This window comes from Geotrypetes seraphini, chromosome 1, assembly GCF_902459505.1.
Source record: "Geotrypetes seraphini chromosome 1, aGeoSer1.1, whole genome shotgun sequence".
Classification (NCBI taxonomy): Eukaryota; Metazoa; Chordata; class Amphibia; order Gymnophiona; family Dermophiidae; genus Geotrypetes; species Geotrypetes seraphini.
Window position 1 is genome coordinate 445934315 of NC_047084.1, and position 19955 is coordinate 445954269.

At 42.0% G+C, this 19955-nt stretch overlaps 1 protein-coding gene across 5 annotated transcripts in view; it reads left to right on the forward strand.

Moving 5' to 3' along the window:
• Positions 1–19955, forward strand: part of CNTLN (centlein) — a 557312-nt gene that overhangs the window by 463169 nt on the left and 74188 nt on the right. For all 5 annotated transcript variants that reach the window (XM_033920529.1, XM_033920556.1, XM_033920539.1 and 2 more), the window contains 3 exons: positions 1140–1266; positions 3770–3907; positions 12873–13058. In XM_033920529.1, coding sequence (XP_033776420.1) covers positions 1140–1266; positions 3770–3907; positions 12873–13058 — 451 coding nt within the window. The remainder of the gene's footprint in view (positions 1–1139; positions 1267–3769; positions 3908–12872; positions 13059–19955) is intronic.

Genomic DNA, 19955 nt, shown 5'->3' on the forward strand with positions numbered 1-19955 from the left:
ATATAGAAAAAGCAGAATAATAAGCACATTTCACCCATTCCTGACATTGTTTAGTAGACTTTTCTCTACATTTCTCAATGTTTGTTTTTTATACTCGTGCATATACCGGTACAAGGAAGAGCTGTTAAAAGATCATCAGATGAGCTGACATATGTGTTAACAGTTAGATTGCATACGTCTTGTATATGTGTCTAGCCCACTACAATAAATTAATTATACCAATCAGTATGAAATGGCCAACCACATTATTTTCATTAGTCATGTTAAACAGAGCAATTTGTATATTTATTTATTTAAAAGACATATAGTCTACCTAAAAACTAAGCAGATTACAACCATATGTACAGTATATAAAATATTAATTAAACATTAACATTAAAAGCACAAACAAAATTTAAAATCATATTTTGCTGCTTGTCTCTGTTATTTCCTGCTATAGAAATATAACTATATATTTAAAGAAATCACTTCCACAAATAAGGTTGTTTTCAGCAGCTTTTTAAAATTGTATATTTGTCCAGTTATGGTTATTATGAAAACTTGAAAAAGCTTGTTCTCCACTATATTTATTTTTCATTAGTATTTTAATTTTCCTTCAGTTTTCTGCACATACCCAAGCTCTCCTGTGGATTTAGGCAGCAGCTACTTGTACGGATTTGTTGTTAAATGGGGAAAACAATAAAAAATGAAAGCAAAATACAGAGAAGCTGTGAGATTTATGCTACCCATACTATGCAGGAAATGACAGCAAGAGAAGCCTTTCTCCCTTTATATCAGCAAACTGTATATGCATATTTGCAATGATGAAATACTGTTTTGTTTTTATTGTTATACACCATTATTCAAAGTTTTTGCTTTAATTATATGAAACAATTTAGGATGGGATCAGAGTCCAGCATATGATTGAGGAAAGTGAATGCCTTTGGAAAGTGTTAACAGTAAATTTTCACTCACTAGTATATGTAATAAAGTCTTTGAAACCATCTGGATAATCCCTTTTGGTGGAAAAGAAACGAAAAGCTTTCAGCATCCATGCAATAAAGTAGACTTTCCATGCAGTCAGTAAATTCATAATAATCGTAGATTCTCTTTTGTGCTGCCAACGGTACTATAGGAGATCTTTCTCTTTCATTTTTAAGAGCTACTCGAATGGAAAGGGACATCAACATGAAAAGGCATTTGATAGAAGATTTGAAATCTCGGTTAAAAGCACACCAAGAAAGTGATAAATTCAACAAGGAAGCGATAGAAAGTCTGGAAAAAAAGGTATCAGTTGGTTATTTTCCTGATTCATATCAAACACATTGTTTGGCCATACCTGTTCCACTGCATTTATCCATCCAATTACACTAATGTAAGTTTGGAATACACTAAAGGGCCTGTTTAATAAACATTTCTCCCACAGGTGTTTAATGGGATAAAACTTTGTTCACATTCAAATAAAGGGTATTCTTGCTTTTGTGCCTATGCTAAATATCCTGGAACAGGATTTCTAATGATTTAGTTATTGTTCTCATAGAGGATAATTTTATCTGCACTACTATGCAGTTAATATTTTTGTATATTTAACCAAAGTACAATCCAGGTAAGCCTGAATGTTACTGCAAGTTTGTAGAATGTAGCGATTTCTGCCATTTAAAAGTCTAATCTATTAGGTTCATGTAAAATGCATGTATACAGGAGATCTGTGCAGTTAATTTAATAGTTCAGGGGATAATTCTGTAAAAAGGTACCTCCATTTAGGCACCCCAGAGCTGCATGGTAACAGCCTATTCTATAACAGCACCCTTGCCCCCAGTTTCAGTTTTAGAATTACTAGTGAACCCAGTATCGGTACACTTAATATTTACACATTCTCAGTTAAACCAGCCATAGAGCCCCTTAATGCATGGACGCATATAACAGTATTCTGTAAGTTACGCACATGAGATCCTACCTGTGTCCCACCCATACTCTACTTCTGTGTACGCCCTCTTGCATTTATGTGCTATTTCAATTAGGTGTGCCATTACAGAATAGCTCTTAGTGGAATATTAACACTTATGAGTCTATGTACCTACATACACATATCGGTGTCAGTATTCTGTACATTTATATGTGCAAATGTAGCCATCCCATTGTAAAATTGTCCTTACACAGTATAATTTCATAAAAGCTTATTTTATAAAGCCTAGTCGTTTTTTATTATTTTAGCATGTTATATATGTTCAGATTAAAATGTTTGATTCATCTTTTATGGGACAACCAAGACAAATGATTCAAAATATAAAGATATCTTGAAATGAAAACCTTGAAAAAGTAATATAGTATCAAATGATATAGTTTTGTGTCCAGGTATTTTAGAATATTTCTTTTTCATCTCGCTACTTTTTATTTAAATAAATAATTATCAATTACCAAAATAGCAATAGCATTCTGTAGACTTCAGGTAGTTCAGAGTAGGCTGTACTGAATATTTACAGTATGCTCTACAAATATCTGTATGATACCTACATGGAATTCAGAAGAGGATCAGCACAGGAGTATCCTGACCTACACGTTTTTTTAGAACGTGGTTATGTAGGAGGCGCCCTCAAAATTATTTTATATGCTATCACGTTTCTAAGAATTAGATTTAAAATCCAAATAAAAAAGGACTCTAAATTATTTGATTTGTTTGAACTGCCATGTGAATTGCACATAAAATCTTTTGCTTGGACTGCTGCATTAATTGGAGGCCATGAGTTGTGCAGCTGCCACAATACGTGCAAAGTAGCAACTTAGCACTGTCAGCTCCAGAGGGAGCTCATTTCATGCCCTCCTCGTGGAGATTTGAAATCTTTATGAAGTCATCAATTAGAGGCAGAAGGGATGAAGCCTGGAAGGAATAACATGTGTGTGATGTTTTTGTTAGTTTTGTTAATTTTTTGTTTTGCTTTATTTTGGGTGGGGGAAACAGTCTCTCATCAGACTGCATTATATTACTCCTTTCTGAGGTTGCATAATGTATATCTTTAGCTATAATTGAAGCAAATATCAAACTGGAAAAAATTCTGGGGGAAAAGTCTGGAAGACTTGGAGCAAGAAATCTTTCACCAGTCCCTTGTATTTGAAATAACTGCATTATTGAGAAATGTAACCTGACTTATCTACGTGTCTTCATGCTTTTCAGAATTCTGTTTCATGACAAAAAGTCATTCCCGCACAGTGTTTAGATACATTGACAATTTTCTGTGATCATTTAAGTAGGAAATAAAAATGTTTTACTGAGGTATGCTTGCACTGATCAAAAGATTTGAATGCAGTTCACCAATTTATAATCTAACACAGTGGTTCTCAAACCTGTCCTGGGAGACCCCCAGCTAGTTGGGTTTTCAGGATATCCACATTGAATATTCGTAACAGAGATTTGCATGCACTGCCTTCAATGCATGCAAATCTCTCTCATGAATATTCATTAAGGATCTCCTGAAAATTCGACTGGCTGGGAGTCCCCCAGGACAGGTTTGAGAAGCACTGATCTAACAGAAAGCAACTAAAATAACATGTCTTTTATTCATGTCTGAAAACTGTCTGTTTCTTAATTTATGCAAGCTGGTATTTATATTCTAAATCTATTGTTTGTACAATAAAAAAAGAGTAAGCAGAAAATAAAGTCAAAGTGTTATTTGTATTATATCAATTGAGCAGTTTTCTTTATGTTTTAATACTATATTTGGAGGTTTTTTTAGTTGGTATAGCAGAAGCCCCATATTTCTGTTGCTATTACACTTGCCTGTATTTCCTTTAGGTAAGAACATTGGCTGAAGATGATTCTAAGAAGAAAACATCAATTGATTCACTAAAGCAGAGGCTTAATATGGTTGCCAAAGGAAAGTCACAGTACGAGCAGATGTATTACAAAGCTAAAGAAGACTTGGAAAAAGAGGTACAATATGTACATCCACTTTCTCGATTTTCTTAATTCATTTTGTAAAGTCAATGTTTGGTAGTTCTTTTATAAATAGCTTAAAGATCATCCAACCGCTATTCAAAATCATATAGAAACATGAAGGCAGATAAAAGCCAAATGGTCCATCCAGTCTGCCCATCATCTTCTTCTCTCTAAGATATCTCACGTGCCTATCCCATGCTTTCTTGAATTCAGTCTTTAGGCCTGATTCTATATAGGACGCCCCGTCTCAGTAGCTGCTTAAGCGGATTTGAGAATCGCACATTGGCATCCTATACAGAATTGAGTCTGTCCTAATTGACAAATGTCTAATCCCGCCTAACCACCCTGATTCCCTAATCGGTGTCCACATCACAGTCACTGTTTAGAGCACAGTTCTTCAACCGCCGGTCCGTGGACCGGTGTCGGTCCGCAGAAAATTTCTGCCGGTCCGCGCAGGGCCGGTGAGATCTACAAATTAAATTTCCTGTTGAGCATCTCTTTCACTTTCCCTTCCAGGGCCGGCGTTAAGATCAGCTGCGGTACTGCTACAAACGGCCGGCAAAAAGAAAGACTGAAGCCGCGGGACTTTTGCTCTTGCCTGCATCGCTATAGGCTCTGCTGATCTTGATCCCGCCCCCTTCTGAAATGACTTCCTGTGTTTGAGGGGCAGGATTGAGACCGGCAGAGCTTGTAGAGAATAGCAATTCAGGCAAGAGGAAAGGTCCCACGGCTTCTGTCTTCATTCTAGACATCTGATTTAGCGGGACCATAATTGAAGATAGGGTAGGGTTTGTCTTTGTTTTTGCTGCCAAATTTAGCAGGACCGGGGTCGAAGGCAGGGCTAATAGCAATCGAGTGCTGGAAGAGTGGATCGGGGCCAGCAGCCAAGGAAGGAAATAAGAGATGTTGGATTATGAGGAGAGGGAAAAATGTGATATAGGTGTTGTTGGAAGGGGATGGTAGACCCAGGAGGGGGGATTGGTGTGACAGAAGGAAGATGGTGGATCCCCTTGGGGGAGGATAGTTATTGGAACTAGGTGGGAATTGGAAGAATAGGGACACAAAGATATTTGCTGGACCTTGCAGGGGGCAGAGAGACATGGAAAATGCTGAACATGAGGATGGAGTATGAAGACAGAAGTCAGATATTGGACATGGGTAGAGGGAGTAGGGAGACAGAGGGGATATGCTGGACATGGTGAAGGGGGAATAGGGAGACAAGGAGAAGATGTTGAATAAGGAATGGAGGGAGTAGGGTGATGGAAGGTATCTGCTGGATTAAGATGGGTAAAAGAGGGGAGGCACTGGGATGGGGAAAGAGGGTGGGTTGGCTGGATGGCTCAGCAACGGGAAGAAAAAAAGAACACAGGAAGATGCTGGACATAGAGGTTGTAGGGTGAAGGAAAAAAGCAGACTTGACTGAGTAGGACTTGACGGAGTAGGTTGGAGATGCTGGATACAGGGTGGATGCAGTAAGAAGAAAAAGGAGGTTCTGGATATTGGAATAATAGGTAGAAGACAGGAAGGGACAGAAGTGGCAGATAGATTGAAGACCTTGGAAAGAAATTTAAGAAAAGACAGAAGAAAGCAGAACAACATGGGCAGATAATAAAGGTAGAAAAAAATAATTTTATTTCTATTTTGTCATTAGAATATATCAGATTTGAACTATATATCTTGCTAGAGACATAACTGGGGACTGCAAAGCCCAGGCAGTGCTTCTTTAGCTTCCAGCACTCCCCTAACACTATTCCTATCATGTGTGACTGCAGAATTCTGTTAGCATGATATTTCTGTGTAGCATTCTGTAATAATTTGGCTTGTTTGGTTTTCTTGATAGTGGAGGGGATATATGTGAAGGGGAGGGGAAGGGAAACAGGGGTTTTGTTGCTCCTTGCTCTGTATATTTGTATTTATAAAATGACAATTGTACAGAATATTGTTTCTTTTTATACTTTAATAAAATATGTTCAATATAAAATCATAACTGAGGCTTGTGCGGATGGGATCAGATGGTTTGCGGGGACCAAACTTGTGGAGACGGGGTGAAAATGTTTTTTTAAATTTCAGTCTTAGTAGTTTGCCGGTCCTCAAAATAATTATTTTATTTCCGCCGGTCCATAGGTGTAAAAGGTTGAAGGACACTGGTTTAGAGAATCATGTTGCCGCTGAGCTGATTGCTGCAAGGGAATCTCCCTGCCCAGCTGAGCAGCAGGGATCCTCTGAAATCCCCCCCTTCAAGTTGACCGGCAGAAAGGATGCCCACATACTCCTGATGGAATACCTGAACCCCTCCCCCAACTGCCCGTAGCAGGAGGAATCCCCAAGTCCTCCTGCCGCTACCCCGCCCCCCCTGAAGCATCGCTTCCCCCAAAGCGTTCCTCAGCAGAAAGCATCGCCCTCCCCAAAGCATCCCCAATTCCTCCTGCTGTCTGCCCCCCAAGCATCCCTTAGCAGGAAGAGTGCCTAATTCCTCCTGTGGAGGAGCCTAAGGCCCTGATTGGCTCAGATGCCTAAGGCCCCTCCCATAAGGGGGGCCTTAGGCACCTGGTCCAACCGGCATTTTAGGCCTCCTTCCATCCTGGAATGCACTGGGAGTGGCCTTAGGGATCTGGCAAATCAGAGTCTTAGGCCACTCCCAATGCATTCCAGAATGCACTGCCTGCCTCAGGTTGTTTTTTTTATGAAAACATGCATCCCAATTGGCTGGTTAGACAGTGGTAGGATGCCTACTGATGCCTACAATCAGGACACCGTTTATAGAATTTGCCCTCTGTCTCCACCATCTCTTCTGGGAGATTGTTCCACGCATCTACCACCCTTTCTGTAAAAAAAGTATTTCCTTAGATTACTCCGAACCTTACACCTCTTAACTTCATCCTTTCAAATGAAAGAGACTCAACTCATGCGCATTTATGCCATGTAAGTATTTAAACATCTCTATCATTTCTCCCCTCTTCCGCCTTTCCTCCAAAGTATACATATTGAGATTTTTAAGTCTGTCCCCATACGCCTTATGATGAAGACCAAGCACCATTTTACAGTAGTATCCTTGCTCTGGACCAACTCCGTTCTTTTTTATATCTTTTTGAAAGTGTGATCTCCAGAATTGTACACAATATTCTAAATGAGGTCTCACCAGAGTCTTATACAGGGGCATCAATACCTCCTTTTTCCTACAATCCGTACCTCTTCCTAAGCACCCTAGCATCCTTCTAGCTTTCGCCATCACCTTTTCAACCTGTTTGGCCACCTTAAGATCATCACATACAATCACACCCAAGTCCCACTCTTCTGTCATGCACATAAGTTCTTCACCCCCTAAACTGCACCATTCCTTCTGGTTTTTGCAGCCCAAATACATGACCTTGTATTTCTTAACATTACATTTTAGCTGCCAAATTTCAGACCATTCTTGTTATTTCTTTGTGTTATTCACACCAGCCAGAGTGCCTACCCTATTTCAGATTTTGGTATCATCCGTAAAGAGGCAAATCTTAACTTACAGCCCTTCAGCAATATTGTTTATAAAAATGTTAAAAAGAACAGGCCCAAGAACAGAACCTTGAGTTAGACCACTGGTAACATCCCTTTCCTCAGAGTAGAAAATGACATGGTAACCCCCAGGGGGGAGGGGGGAAGTCTGGTTGCCGCGGGTACAGGGACAAGGTCATTCACCATTCCATGGAGCAGTGAATGGCCTTGTCTCCACAGTAAATGATCTGCCATGAGTTGCCTCCTTTTCTACCCCTCCCGGTCAGCACCCTCCCTTGTGATCACGCAGTCTAGCAGCTTCCACATCCTCCCTCCCAATCGCCAGTGGCAATAAAACCCCTAATAAACCTGCGACTCTCCTGGGCTGTGTCAGCTTCTTCGCACCTCCTAGGGTGGGCCTCTCAGACTCTTCATAGCTTCCTGTAGGCAGGGCTGCTCCAACTGGAACCTTCTTGCCACCTAGTCAAGGAGGACTCGTCGGCAAGAAGGTTCTGGTCGGAGCAGCCCTGCCTGCAAGAAGCTTGATAGGCCCACCCCGGGAAGCGCGAAGGGGCCAACCCAGGCAGGGCTGACATTAGGATAGGGCAGACAGGGCAGCTGCTTGGGCTCCATGGTCCAGGCATCTCTTCCCCTCATCTAGCCATCTCCCTTCCCCTCACCCTCACTTGTGCTTTTCAGTTTTCGCTCTCTGAGGTGACGAGAAGGGATGGAGATGGCCCTTGTCTGCCCTCCCTACAAGTTACGCGAGACTGCCCTGAAACGTCTCCTCTGATGCGATCCACGCAGGTAGAAACAGGAAGTTGCATCAGAGGAGATTTGTGAGAAGGCTACAGTGTCCAGGCCACCTGGAGAGAGAAAACCTTGATTCTGAAAGAAGTCGTGAAGGTGATGAGAAGAGGGGAAAATGGGAGGGGCCCGACGAGGGGAAGAGGTTGAGTGGTGCTGAAGGGAAGTGGAGAGAGAGGGGTAGGGGAGAGAGGAACAGATGCTGAAGAGAAATAGAAGGATGGGAACAGTCGGATGGAAGTGGAGAGGGAGAGGGGAGCATACACTGCATGGAAGTGAGGAGGAGAAAGAGAGGGGAATAGACACTGGAAGGAAGTGGGGAGGAGAGAGGGGAATAGATGCTGAAGGGAAATGGGGAGGAGAGAGGGGAGCACATACTGCATGGAAGGAAGGGATAAATAAAAAAGGGCACATGCTGGATTGGGGGAAGAGGACAGAGTTAGTGAGATACTGGAAGGGGTGAGGAAAAGAGGTGGCAAGTTGTAGGTAGGCACAATGAAAGGGAAATTGAGGACTGGAAAATAAGAAAGTAGACAAGAGGTAGAAAACAAATTGAGAAGGAAGAGCAGAAAAGAAAAGGAAGGTAAAGGGCGAGGAGAGAGAGATACCAGAGCATTGGGGGAGGGGAAGGAGACAGATACTAGATCTGAAGGGAGGAAAGGAGGAGAGAGATGCCAGACCATGGGGAGAGCAGAGGGAAGAAGATGGGTGCCAGACTGATGGAAGGGAGAGGCAGACAGTTTCTGGTAGAGGCCTAGAAATAGAGCAGATGCCATATGGAAGAGGCAGAGAGAAAGCAGACAGTGGATAGAAGGAGGAGAATGACGAGAAGATGAGGAAAGCAGAAACCAGACAACAAAGGTAGAAAAAAAAATTATATTTATTTATTTATTTATTTTGCTTTAGGATAAAGTAGTATTGTAGTTGTGTTGATAAACGTCTATAAACAAAGCCCTGCCAGCTGAAGATATCTTCTTCTAGTTCACAACCAGAACTCTGATTTATAAAATGGCAATTGTACAGAATATTGTTTCTTTTTATACTTTAATAAAATAAGTTCAGTATAAAACTATTTGAGGCTTGTGTGGATAGGATTAGATGGTTTACGGGGATAGGGATCGAACTCATGGAGATGGGGCATAGACGGGGACCGAGCTCGCTGGGACGGGGTGGAGATAGGGACTAAGCTCAAGGGGACGAGGCGGGAACAGGAACTGAGTTTGCAGGGTGGAGATGGGGACAAATTTTTCCCCATGTCATTCTCTACTTCAGAGCAATCTCCTGATTAGCGGTTACAGCTAACTGGATATATGCTGGCAAATGGGATATTCAGTGGTACTAACTACATAGTACTCCTGAATATTCCCTCTTACCGCCTCAGTACTCTCCAGACTGTCTGTGGGTGGAGCTTGAGCAGAGCCAGAGTATTTACAGTTAGCAGTGATATTCAAATCACTAACCAGATACATTCTTGCCAAAGTTAAGGCACCAAAAAAGGCTTTTTAGCTTTGGTCAGCTAATGGTTTATTTATTTATTTATTTATTTATTTTTTTATAATTTTGAATACATTACAATATCCAACTGTTCAAAAGAAAAAAGGATATCATCAAAAATAATACATAATCAAATCATACATACAAAGCTCCTTTCAAGCCCATATCAATGGGGAGCATATCTTACTATTTCTAATAAAAATTCAGGAAATATAAAGGATAATGAATCTTGGTTCAAATTTTTGAACCCTGAGTCATTCCTTAATCTAGGATACTATTTATATTAAATCTCCTATATTTCTCAGTGAAATGAAACAAATTCTCATTCTCATTCCTATTTCTTTTCTCTTGCAATTAAGAATTGTTGTAATTCTATTGGATCCCAAAAGGAATATTCAATATCTTGTAATTTAATCATACATTTACAGGGGAATTTCAGGTAAAAGGATGCATCCAGTGCCAGAACTCTATCCTTTAACTTCAAAAATTCTTTCCTCCTCAACTGTGTAGTTCTGGATACATCCGGAAAAATCCTGACCAAATCCCCACAAAATTTTGTTAACCTATTTTTAAAATAAAGTCTCATTATCAACATTTTATCCATCTCGCTCATGCATGTTATTACCAGTGTGGACCGAGTCTGAATCACGTCCTGTGTATCTTCTAGAAATTCAGTCAAATTTACCTCTGGAGTGATCAGATGGTCCTCTCCCTGGGCAGATTCAAGTTTTTTAAAGGGAATGTAATAGTAATTATTTATTGGAAAATTCTCAGCATTGGTCAATCCCAGTATCTCTTTAAAAAACTTCCTTAATAAAATCTCAGGTGACAATAAGTGAGTTACTGGAAAATTGACCAAGCGTAGATTTTTCACTCTATTCATATTCTCTATAGATTCAGTTTTAGAGTGTATTACAGTTGAATCTTTAACAGCTGATACAGAGACAGCTTGCAAATTGTTACATTGATTTTCCACCACATTTAATCGTTTATCCAAACAACCCAAATTAGCATCCACATTTTCCAATTTAGAAGAAACTTGGGAATAATTGGGAATAATCTCCCATTTGCTTCATCGTTGTCCTGAGAAACCCTTCAACTCTGGATATACCTAACCATAAATCTTTTAAGGTGTTTCTTCTGTTCGTGTGGTTTCATCCACTCCACTAGAAAAAGTCAAAGGTTTAGGTATTCCAACATATACTAATTTACTTAAGTGGGTGGATGGAATCACTTGAACATCAGATATAGTGGGAATTGTATTCCCCCCATCACTGGGTATCGGATGAAGGGGCGGAGTACGATTGAGAGGACTTATTGAGGCTCCTGACAGAGAGAAATCTACATCTGGTGGTACCATTGGTGAGTTATCCAAAAGTGATAATAAATGTCTATCCATTGGACCCGATACCACTGGTGTAGAACTTTTAGGTTTTATCTTTCTTTTCCCCATATTCTTAAAGTCATATAAAAGTTATAGAAAGACTTTATGTATTACCAGACCAAACCGGCTTCCAGCTCCCGGGCTCCTGTGGCTCCAAGGGGCTCCCAAGGGGCCTGGCGTGCCCCTTAGGGCACGCCCCTTCGGCCACGCCCTGCGGCCACGCGGCTGCGGCCGCAACTGCGGCGGCGGCCCAGCTTTAAAGTGATGGAGACGGACCCGGTGACGTCAAGGGGTCCGTCTCTGAAGATGCCTGCCTGTAAAAAGTTTTACTTCCAGCCCGCTGCTGCAGGAGACCCGGAACACGCTGCAAGACCTCCCAGGTGGTATCCTCCAAGTGAGATAGATAGCTCCCAAATTCAACCGTGGCGGCGGCCCGGCTTTAAAGTGGTGGAGACGGACCCGGTGACGTCAAGGGGTCCGTCTCTGAAGATGCCTGCCTGTAAAAAGTTTTACTTCCAGCCCGCTGCTGCAGGAGACCCGAAACACGCTGGAAGACCTCCCAGGTGGTTTCCTCCAAGTGAGATAGATAGCTCCCAAATTCAACCGCGGCGGCAGCCCGGCTTTAAAGTGGTGAAGACGGACCCGGTGACATCAAGGGGTCCGTCTCTGAAGATGCCTGCCTGTAAAAAGTTTTACTTCCAGCCCGCTGCTGCAGGAGACCCGGAACACGTTGCAAGACCTCCCAGGTGGTATCCTCCAAGTGAGATAGATAGCTCCCAAATTCAACCGCGGCGGCGGCCCGGCTTTAAAGTGGTGGAGATGGACCCGGTGACGTCAAGGGGTCCGTCTCTGAAGATGCCTGCCTGTAAAAAGTTTTACTTCCAGCCCGCTGCTGTAGGAGACCCGGAACACGCTGCAAGACCTCCCAGGTGGTATCCTCCAAGTGAGATAGATAGCTCCCCCAGCTAATGGTTTTAGTACTGTCACTTTAACAGATGTTAATGCCAGCTGGTATACAGATATTAACGCTGAATATTTGTCATAACTGTAACCATGGCAGCTGGCGTTTTCATAAATGCTGACTGCCAAAGGCTTCCATATTGTTAAAAGTGGGCATAAGAAACAATTTCCTTTGGGTTTTCTCTACATTGATATGTAAATTTATTGGGTTTTAGGTAATAGAAAAATATCAATCTACTGTATTTAGTATAGAAATGGAAACTCATCTTACCAGTTCTATTAGTTTCTCTTAAAGAACAAACACAAAGAGATCGTGCAGTATACTGTAGTTAAAAATACCCGAAAATCTTGCTTTGTTTTTTAAACTCTGTCATATGATTAGTCAGCTCAGCAATTAACTGAAAGACCCCCCCCCCCCCCCCCCGCCATGGACCTGAACTGTTAAAGTGAAATGCTTTCTGCAAATTTAAATTGCAGATAATCAGCTATGATTGGTGTTTACTACCAAAGGGACTAACATGTATGACACTATAAGTTTAGGGGGAAGTTATCAATGTGGGCTACCGTTAAGACAGGTTATATTATCACTTTATGCTATTTTAATACAGGGTCTCATTATATAAAATGAGACTCTGTACCATAATAGCATGACTTATGGTAAAATAACACATTTTAATAATAGCCCACATTTATAACGTTTCCCCTTAATTATAAGACTTCCAATGAATATAAATGGAAAGCAGTTGTTTGTGCCCTTAAACTATTTTTGTTCTGAAATGTCAGTTATTCATTTGACCAATATAAGAAGCTATTCATACTTGGTTGTTTGCTATATTACAGATGCTCAGAGTTACTGACCTGGAAAGCAAAATAACTGAAGCTGAGTCTGCCATCACAGAACTTGAAAGCACTGCATCACAACAGCTACATGGGTTAGCAATACAGAGTGGACAAGCAATGGAAGGAATTCAGAAAAAACTTCTGTATGCTAATAACATTATAGAAGAGTTTGTCAAATTTGTGAAGGTATAGTGCGAATTTCATTCACATAACATTGTAGTACACAGATCTTGAATCTTCCATTATTCATGTGGAGATTTGTTTAGACAATTCTAAAATTAAGGTGTTTCTTCTATACACTTAAAATTCTGCAGATTTCAAATACAATTATTGTCACAGAATCCATTGTATGATACAAAGGGAAATTTATATATTTGAGTGTTTTTAAATGCTAATTTGTGGATAAAATTAACATTCTAAGTAACTCAAATGATGAAACTAAAAGAGTAGAGATATAAGGTACAATAAACCCATTTCTTGTACAATCCTACTTTATTCTAGGACCAGTGGGTTATTTTCGTCTACCTTCCAGGACTTTATAGGAAGCCTCTAATTTCAGAGATTTAATGCTCATAGGAGTTTGTCTTTTCTGCTCGTGTTTTATTTCGTATAATTCATATCAGAGCGAGGCTCGGGCTCTGGGAGATACTTCATTGTTCCAAAGGAAGGATCCGACAATTGGAGACCGATTCTGAACCTCAAGGCAGTCAATGCGGTGCTGAAAGGGCCTCACTTTCTCATGGAGAAGATGCACTCAGTGATAGCATCGGTGATACCAGGGGAGTTTCTAGCCTCTCTGGATCTGATGGAGGTGATCCCTCCACATTCCCATTTTCCCGGACCACCAGAAGTATCTGCGGTTCCACGTCTTTGGGCAACATTTCCATTTTGCAGCAACCTTTGGACTTTCCCCAAAGTGATGGTGGTGGTCCATCTCCGCACCCTAGGTGTCCTGATTCATCCATATCTGGACGACCATTTGATCAGAGCTCCCTCGCTGTCCATGGGGTGTCAAGTTGTTCATCAGGTGGTACAGTTGCAGTGCATGGCCTGGGTGATCTACTTCAGGAAGAGTCACCTTGAGCCAATGCAGGATACCGGGGGGTTTGATTTCACACGGGACAGAACAAAGTGTTGCTGCCTGTGTTCCATCAGGAGAACCTTCAACAGCTTGTCAGGGACCTTCTGGCTACTCCGGTTCCGACTTCAGAGCATTACCTCCAGGTTCTGGAGACCATGGTATCAATGATTGATGTGGTCCCTTGGCCCAGTGCCCGTCTGTATCCACTGCAGAGAATTAACAGCATTCATACAAAAGAAAAAGTGCCCAGAGTGAGACTATCCATCTTCATATGAGATCACTTCTGTAGCTGAGGTTCTTCTGCCATGTCCAGAAAACAAAGTCTTATTACTTAAAAACAAAGTTAATTGAGAGAGATCAAAAAAGCATAAGCTTTAATTTGATATTTAACCATACACTTACACAGGAACATTGGCTTTCACTCTGATGTCACTTCCTGGCCCTGGTCTTGACATCATCAATATGCACCAAGATGGCAGAATGTCTCTAAAAATAATAGAAACCCCCTGCCTAAAAGGAAGCTCCTGTAGCTCAGTGGTTAAAGGCACTTCTTCCATCTTCCACAGGTCATGGACTCAAATCCCCCCCTCCTTCCCCCAGAGATTATGGTTTGTGGACTTTGCCATTTACATTTGCACTCTGTCCTTTCCAGGGTCCAGAGGGAAACTTATTTTTACCCCGAGATGGCTATGATCTCCTAAGGTATCATCTCACATGGCAGGAACCCTTGTCTAAAAGGAAGCACATGTGGCTCAGTGGTTAAAGGCACTGCTTACATCTTCCACAGGTCATGGGTTCAAGTCCCTAGTATGGTCAGGTACCTCAGCACATATTCCTATTTTTTTTAGTGACAATCTGCCATCTAGGTGCATATTGATGATGTCAAGATTGTGCATCAAACATGTCTGCTTGCTCTGAGCCACAGCCATTGTGAGTAGGATTTCTCTTCTTATTTTCTTAAACTTTGGGAATGAGGTTTAGTATGCAGTACATTTTATCATTTTCTTTTCCTGAGTAATGCATTATTAAATTTCATTTTCTATTATTATCAAAGAGGAGTCCTCTTTACACAAAAAATAGAAGGTTTAGTAAGCAATATTTTTTTTTTCATGTGCTTTGATTGAAGAGCACAGAGGCCAAAAGAGGAACTGCACAACTGTTGAAGGTACATGTTTCATATTTATCCTAGAAAAATGACTGTTTGTGAATCAAGAGGATATAAGCTTGGCTTTTGAATTGACATGTGGTTTAATATCTGAGTATGTGTGGTACAGTGGTTAGAGCTGCAGCCTCAATACCCTTTGATTGTAGGTTCAAACCCTTCACTGTTCCTTGTAACCCTGGGCAAGTCACTTAATCCCCTTAAGCCCACCATGATAGAAGGAAAATATGATAAAGTAGCTGAATATAAATAAATAAAATATAATAGTGGTGCTTCTGTGAAATTGGGCTGCCTTCTACATTCCATTATACTGCATACAACTTTAATGTGAAAAAACAGCATAAATTCACCATTCTAATGATGTCATAACGCTAAAACATGATAACGTTATAGACGTTGTGAAGATCTCTATGCAACACCTAAAAGGCAATTCTATAAAGCACGCCTAACTATGTAAACGTGCTTACATTCGCTGAATGCCGCTGAGCAGAATTCTCTATTGTGTGTCTATGCTTAATAGAATCATACTGAGCATTCTGCTGCTGGACGTCGAAACGACACCTAACTTTTAGACGTCCTTTACAGAATTTGCCTCTAAATGAAGATGCACATCAGAGATACCATCTGTATTAGCATTTTCAGAAGAGAACACACTGTGAAATAGGAGAAAACATATCCACTCCTTCCTCTGCTGGAAAAAAAATTTCTAGAAATAGGTAGCAATGAGTGTATTGGAACTTTCAAAATTTTCAACATATAGCACTTAAACATATCATAGGCTAAAATACCCAAAATTCTAGGGAAATGAATGAATCAAAGGTTCCTTCTACAAATGGTATTTTTCAAGTTCTCGCAGTGTAACTCCAAATTGCTATTATCCTTCATCAGAGAAATAGACAAAGACTCCATGGATGTCTCTAAAATTTGTATCAATTCACTGTCTGATACTAATCCAATTGAATTTAGATTTCAAACTCAAATGAAACATTTATAGATTCTAGGAAATTGCTTTGATATGTCCCAAGTGTTCCAGAATGATATGCCTATTGCTAGAACCCCCCACCCCTCCCATACATCACCGGCAGGAGGGATGCCCAGTCCCTCCTGCCCGGCACCCCCCCTCCACTGTACAATGCTGGCAGAATGGATGCCCAGTCCCTCCTACTGGAACCCACCCCTCATAGATCGCAGGCAGGAGGGATGCCCAATCCCTCCTGCCGGAACTTCCGAATGCACTGGGAAGTGGCAGGCCTACCATTCAGAAGAAGGCGAGCCTGTTGGCCAGATGGAGAAAAAACCCATCCGTCCAGCCATCAAAAAAGTTAGAGGGAAGTCCGGGGGAGGGTTGGGGTGGAGGGGTGATTGAGGGGTGGGCAGTCCAGCAAGGGGGGAGGGGGTGTCCGGCAGGAAGGATTGGCCTTTCCTCCTGCCGCATGATCTAAGGGGGGGTGTTCCTGCAGGATGGATTGGACATCCCTCCTTCCAGCGATCTACAGGGGGAAGGGATTCCGGGAGGAGAGATTAGGTATCCCTCCTGCCAGCAATGTACAGGGGGTGCCAGGCAGGAGAGACTGGGCATACCTCCTGCCGTGATCATTAGAAAGGGTGCCAGGCAGGAAGGACTGGGCAAAAAATAATTATGCCTCCTGCCGTGATTGTTCGTGGGAGATTGGTGGCCGCATTTGCGGCCGCTAAACCTATAGCAGCAGGGAGATCCCTTGCTGCGATAAGCTCAGTGGCTGAGTCTACTTACAATGTAGGCCATCATTTTGCTGGTCTATATTGTACACGTCTCCAGCTGGCCTAGGGAGATGCGTACGGCTTCCTAGGTCCACCTAAGGCTACTTCCGGGTCAAACCACTCCTAGCCTTAGGCGGGCTTGCATGCCTCCCTAGGCTCCTGGAGGCATTTCTAATGTAGGTGGCTTGCCTTGGGAGATTTTTTTTAAAAAAATGTGCGTCCCTATTGGCTCTTTAGACAGTGGTAGAATGCCTACCGCCGCCTACAATCAAGGTGCCGTGTATAGAATTTGTCCCTTAGAGTCTAATACTAATATACATAATATACAGTTTATCGATTATAATTTACCCTGGTTATTCTTAGAGTACAAGTTTTCCAGTACAAGTTTTGTCCTAATTGACACACAGACAGTTTATAAGTTGGATTTGCCATAGTTAGTATACAAGATTTTACCTTATAAGCTTTCCTTACGTGACACATAACGGGTTTTAGTAACTCACTGTCTAAGGTAAGAGGAGCAAATACTCAGAAAAGTGTCTGGATTTCTACAGCTCCCGGATTGCAGGAAGGGATTGAACACCTAGCATATGGATTCTTACAGGGACTAACAGAAAGAAGATTATCAAAGGTAAAAACCTAAACTTCTATTAGAGACCGGTTCAGGATAGTCCTTCTCCTTGTTTTACCCATTCCTCCTTGATAGGATTGTCAGATTTTCCTTTCGGAAAATCCGGATCCCTAGCCCCACCCCCAGGCCTGCCTAGTTCCGCCTATCCCTGCCCTAATCCCATCCCCAAGCTTGCCCTAGCCCGGCCCTCTGCTGCCTGCTCTTGTCGGGCAGGGAGGAAGTCTGCGCATGTGCTATTAGAAAGATATTCATAGTCATAAAACTTATTTAGCTAAATAGGTCATTTTACTAAGGTGCGGTAGCCAATTTAGCTAAAAATTTGCATGCACTAAATCAGCTACTGCACCTTAGTAAAAGACCCAGTAAATCATCTAGATCAGTGCTCCCCAACCCTGTCCTGGAGGACCACCAAGCCAATCGGGTTTTCAGGCTAGCCCTAATGAATATGCATGAAGCAGATTTGCATGCCTGTCACTTCCATTATATGCAAATCTCTCTCATGCATATTCATTAGGGCTAGCCTGAAAACCCGATTGGCCTGGTGGTCCTCCAGGACAGGGTTGGGGACCATTGATCTAGATTATTGTGACAACCTGGACGACTAAAGAGCTTCACATCTTATGTGCAATGTGGGCAGGTGCAAAACTCCAGGCTCCTGCATGGGGAGAGTGACCTTTCATTGCCCTGTCCCTACGGAACATCCTCTTCTCAGGTCACAATCCTTTTACCCCAAAGGAGCATTCCAGTGAGTCCAGGCTCCCTGGCTAGTTTCTGAATCAAACTATTTAATTGACATTTTGATTGCATCAGATAAAAGGTATAAAAAGTTAAATAAAAATGAGGTAACAAACAAAATTTTCTTGTAGGAAAACATATGATTAAAGCTCAAATCTTCCTCTTTCCCTTCACTAACTTCAGGTAATAGCCAATCCACTTTTTTTCTTCAGTCTGGTAGATTTGTTTCTTCCTCTTCTTTAAAAAGGGATCAAGAGGTGACCCGGGAAACTACAGACCGGTGAGTCTGACCTCTGTTCCGGGGAAAATGGCGGAAGCACTGATAAAAGAAAACATCGATGAACATTTTGAAAGAAACAAACTTCTGATAACCAGCCAACATGGATTCTGCAAAGGGAGATCGTGCCTAACGAACTTATTGCACTTCTTCGAAGGAATTAACAAATGGATGGACAAAGGAGACCCCATAGACATCATATATCTAGATTTCCAAAAAGCATTTGACAAGGTGCCCCATGAACACCTACTCCGGAAACTGAAGAACCATGGGGTAGAAGGAGACGTACATAGATGGATCAGAAACTGTTTGACGGGCAGGAAACAGAGGGTAGGGGTGAAGGGCCACTATTCGGACTGGAGGAGGGTCACGAATGGGATCCCGCAGGGCTCGGTGCTCGGGCCTCGGGCCGCTGCTATTTAATATATTCATAAATGATCTAAAAACAGGGACGAAGTGCGAAATAATAAAATTTGCAGACGACACCAAACTATTTAGTGGATCTCGGACTAAAGAGGACTGCGAAGAATTGCAAAGGGACTTGAACAAACTAGGGAAATGGGCGACAAGATGGCAGATGAAGTTCAACATTTAGAAATGTAAAGTATTACATGTGGGAAACAGAAACCCGAAGTACAACTATACGATGGGAGGGATGTTATTAAATGAGAGTACCCAAGAAAGGGACTTGGGGGTAATGGTGGTCATGACAATGAAGCTGACGGCACAGTGCGCAGCGGCCGCTAAGAAGGCAAACAGAATGCTAGGCATAATCAAGAAGGGTATTACAACCAGAACGAAAGAAGTTATCCTGCCATTGTATTGGGCGATGATGCGTCCACATCTGGAGTACTGCGTCCAATATTGGTCGCCGTACCTTAAGAAGGACATGGCGTTACTTGAGAGGGTTCAGAGGAGAGTGAAGCGTCTTATAAAGGGGATGGAAAACCTTTCATACGCTGAGAGGTTGGAGAAACTGGGTCTCTTTTTCCTGGAGAAGATGAGACTTAGAGGGATATGATAGAGACTTACAAGATCATGAAGGGCATACAGAGAGTAGAGAGGGACAGATTCTTCAAACTTTCGAATAATAAAAGAACAAGAGGGCATTCAGAAAAGTTGAAAGGGGACAGATTCAAAACGAATGCTAGGAAGTTCTTCTTTACCCAACATGTGGTGGACACCTGGAATGCGCTTCCAGAGAGCGTAATAGGGCAGAGTACGGTACTGGGGAAAAGGGGATAGAGGGGTATAGATAGAGGATTACTGCACAGGTCCTGGACCTGTTGAGCCGCCGCGTGAGCAGACTTCTGGGCACGATGGACCTCAGGTCTGACCCAGCAGAGGCATTGCTTATGTTCTTATGTTTTGGTTCCTTATCTCCTCTGGATCTGTAAACTGCAGTCCTTTCCTTCTCCCTTTCTAGGGCCTTGTTGACCATATAGCCTCTTTGGTAAATT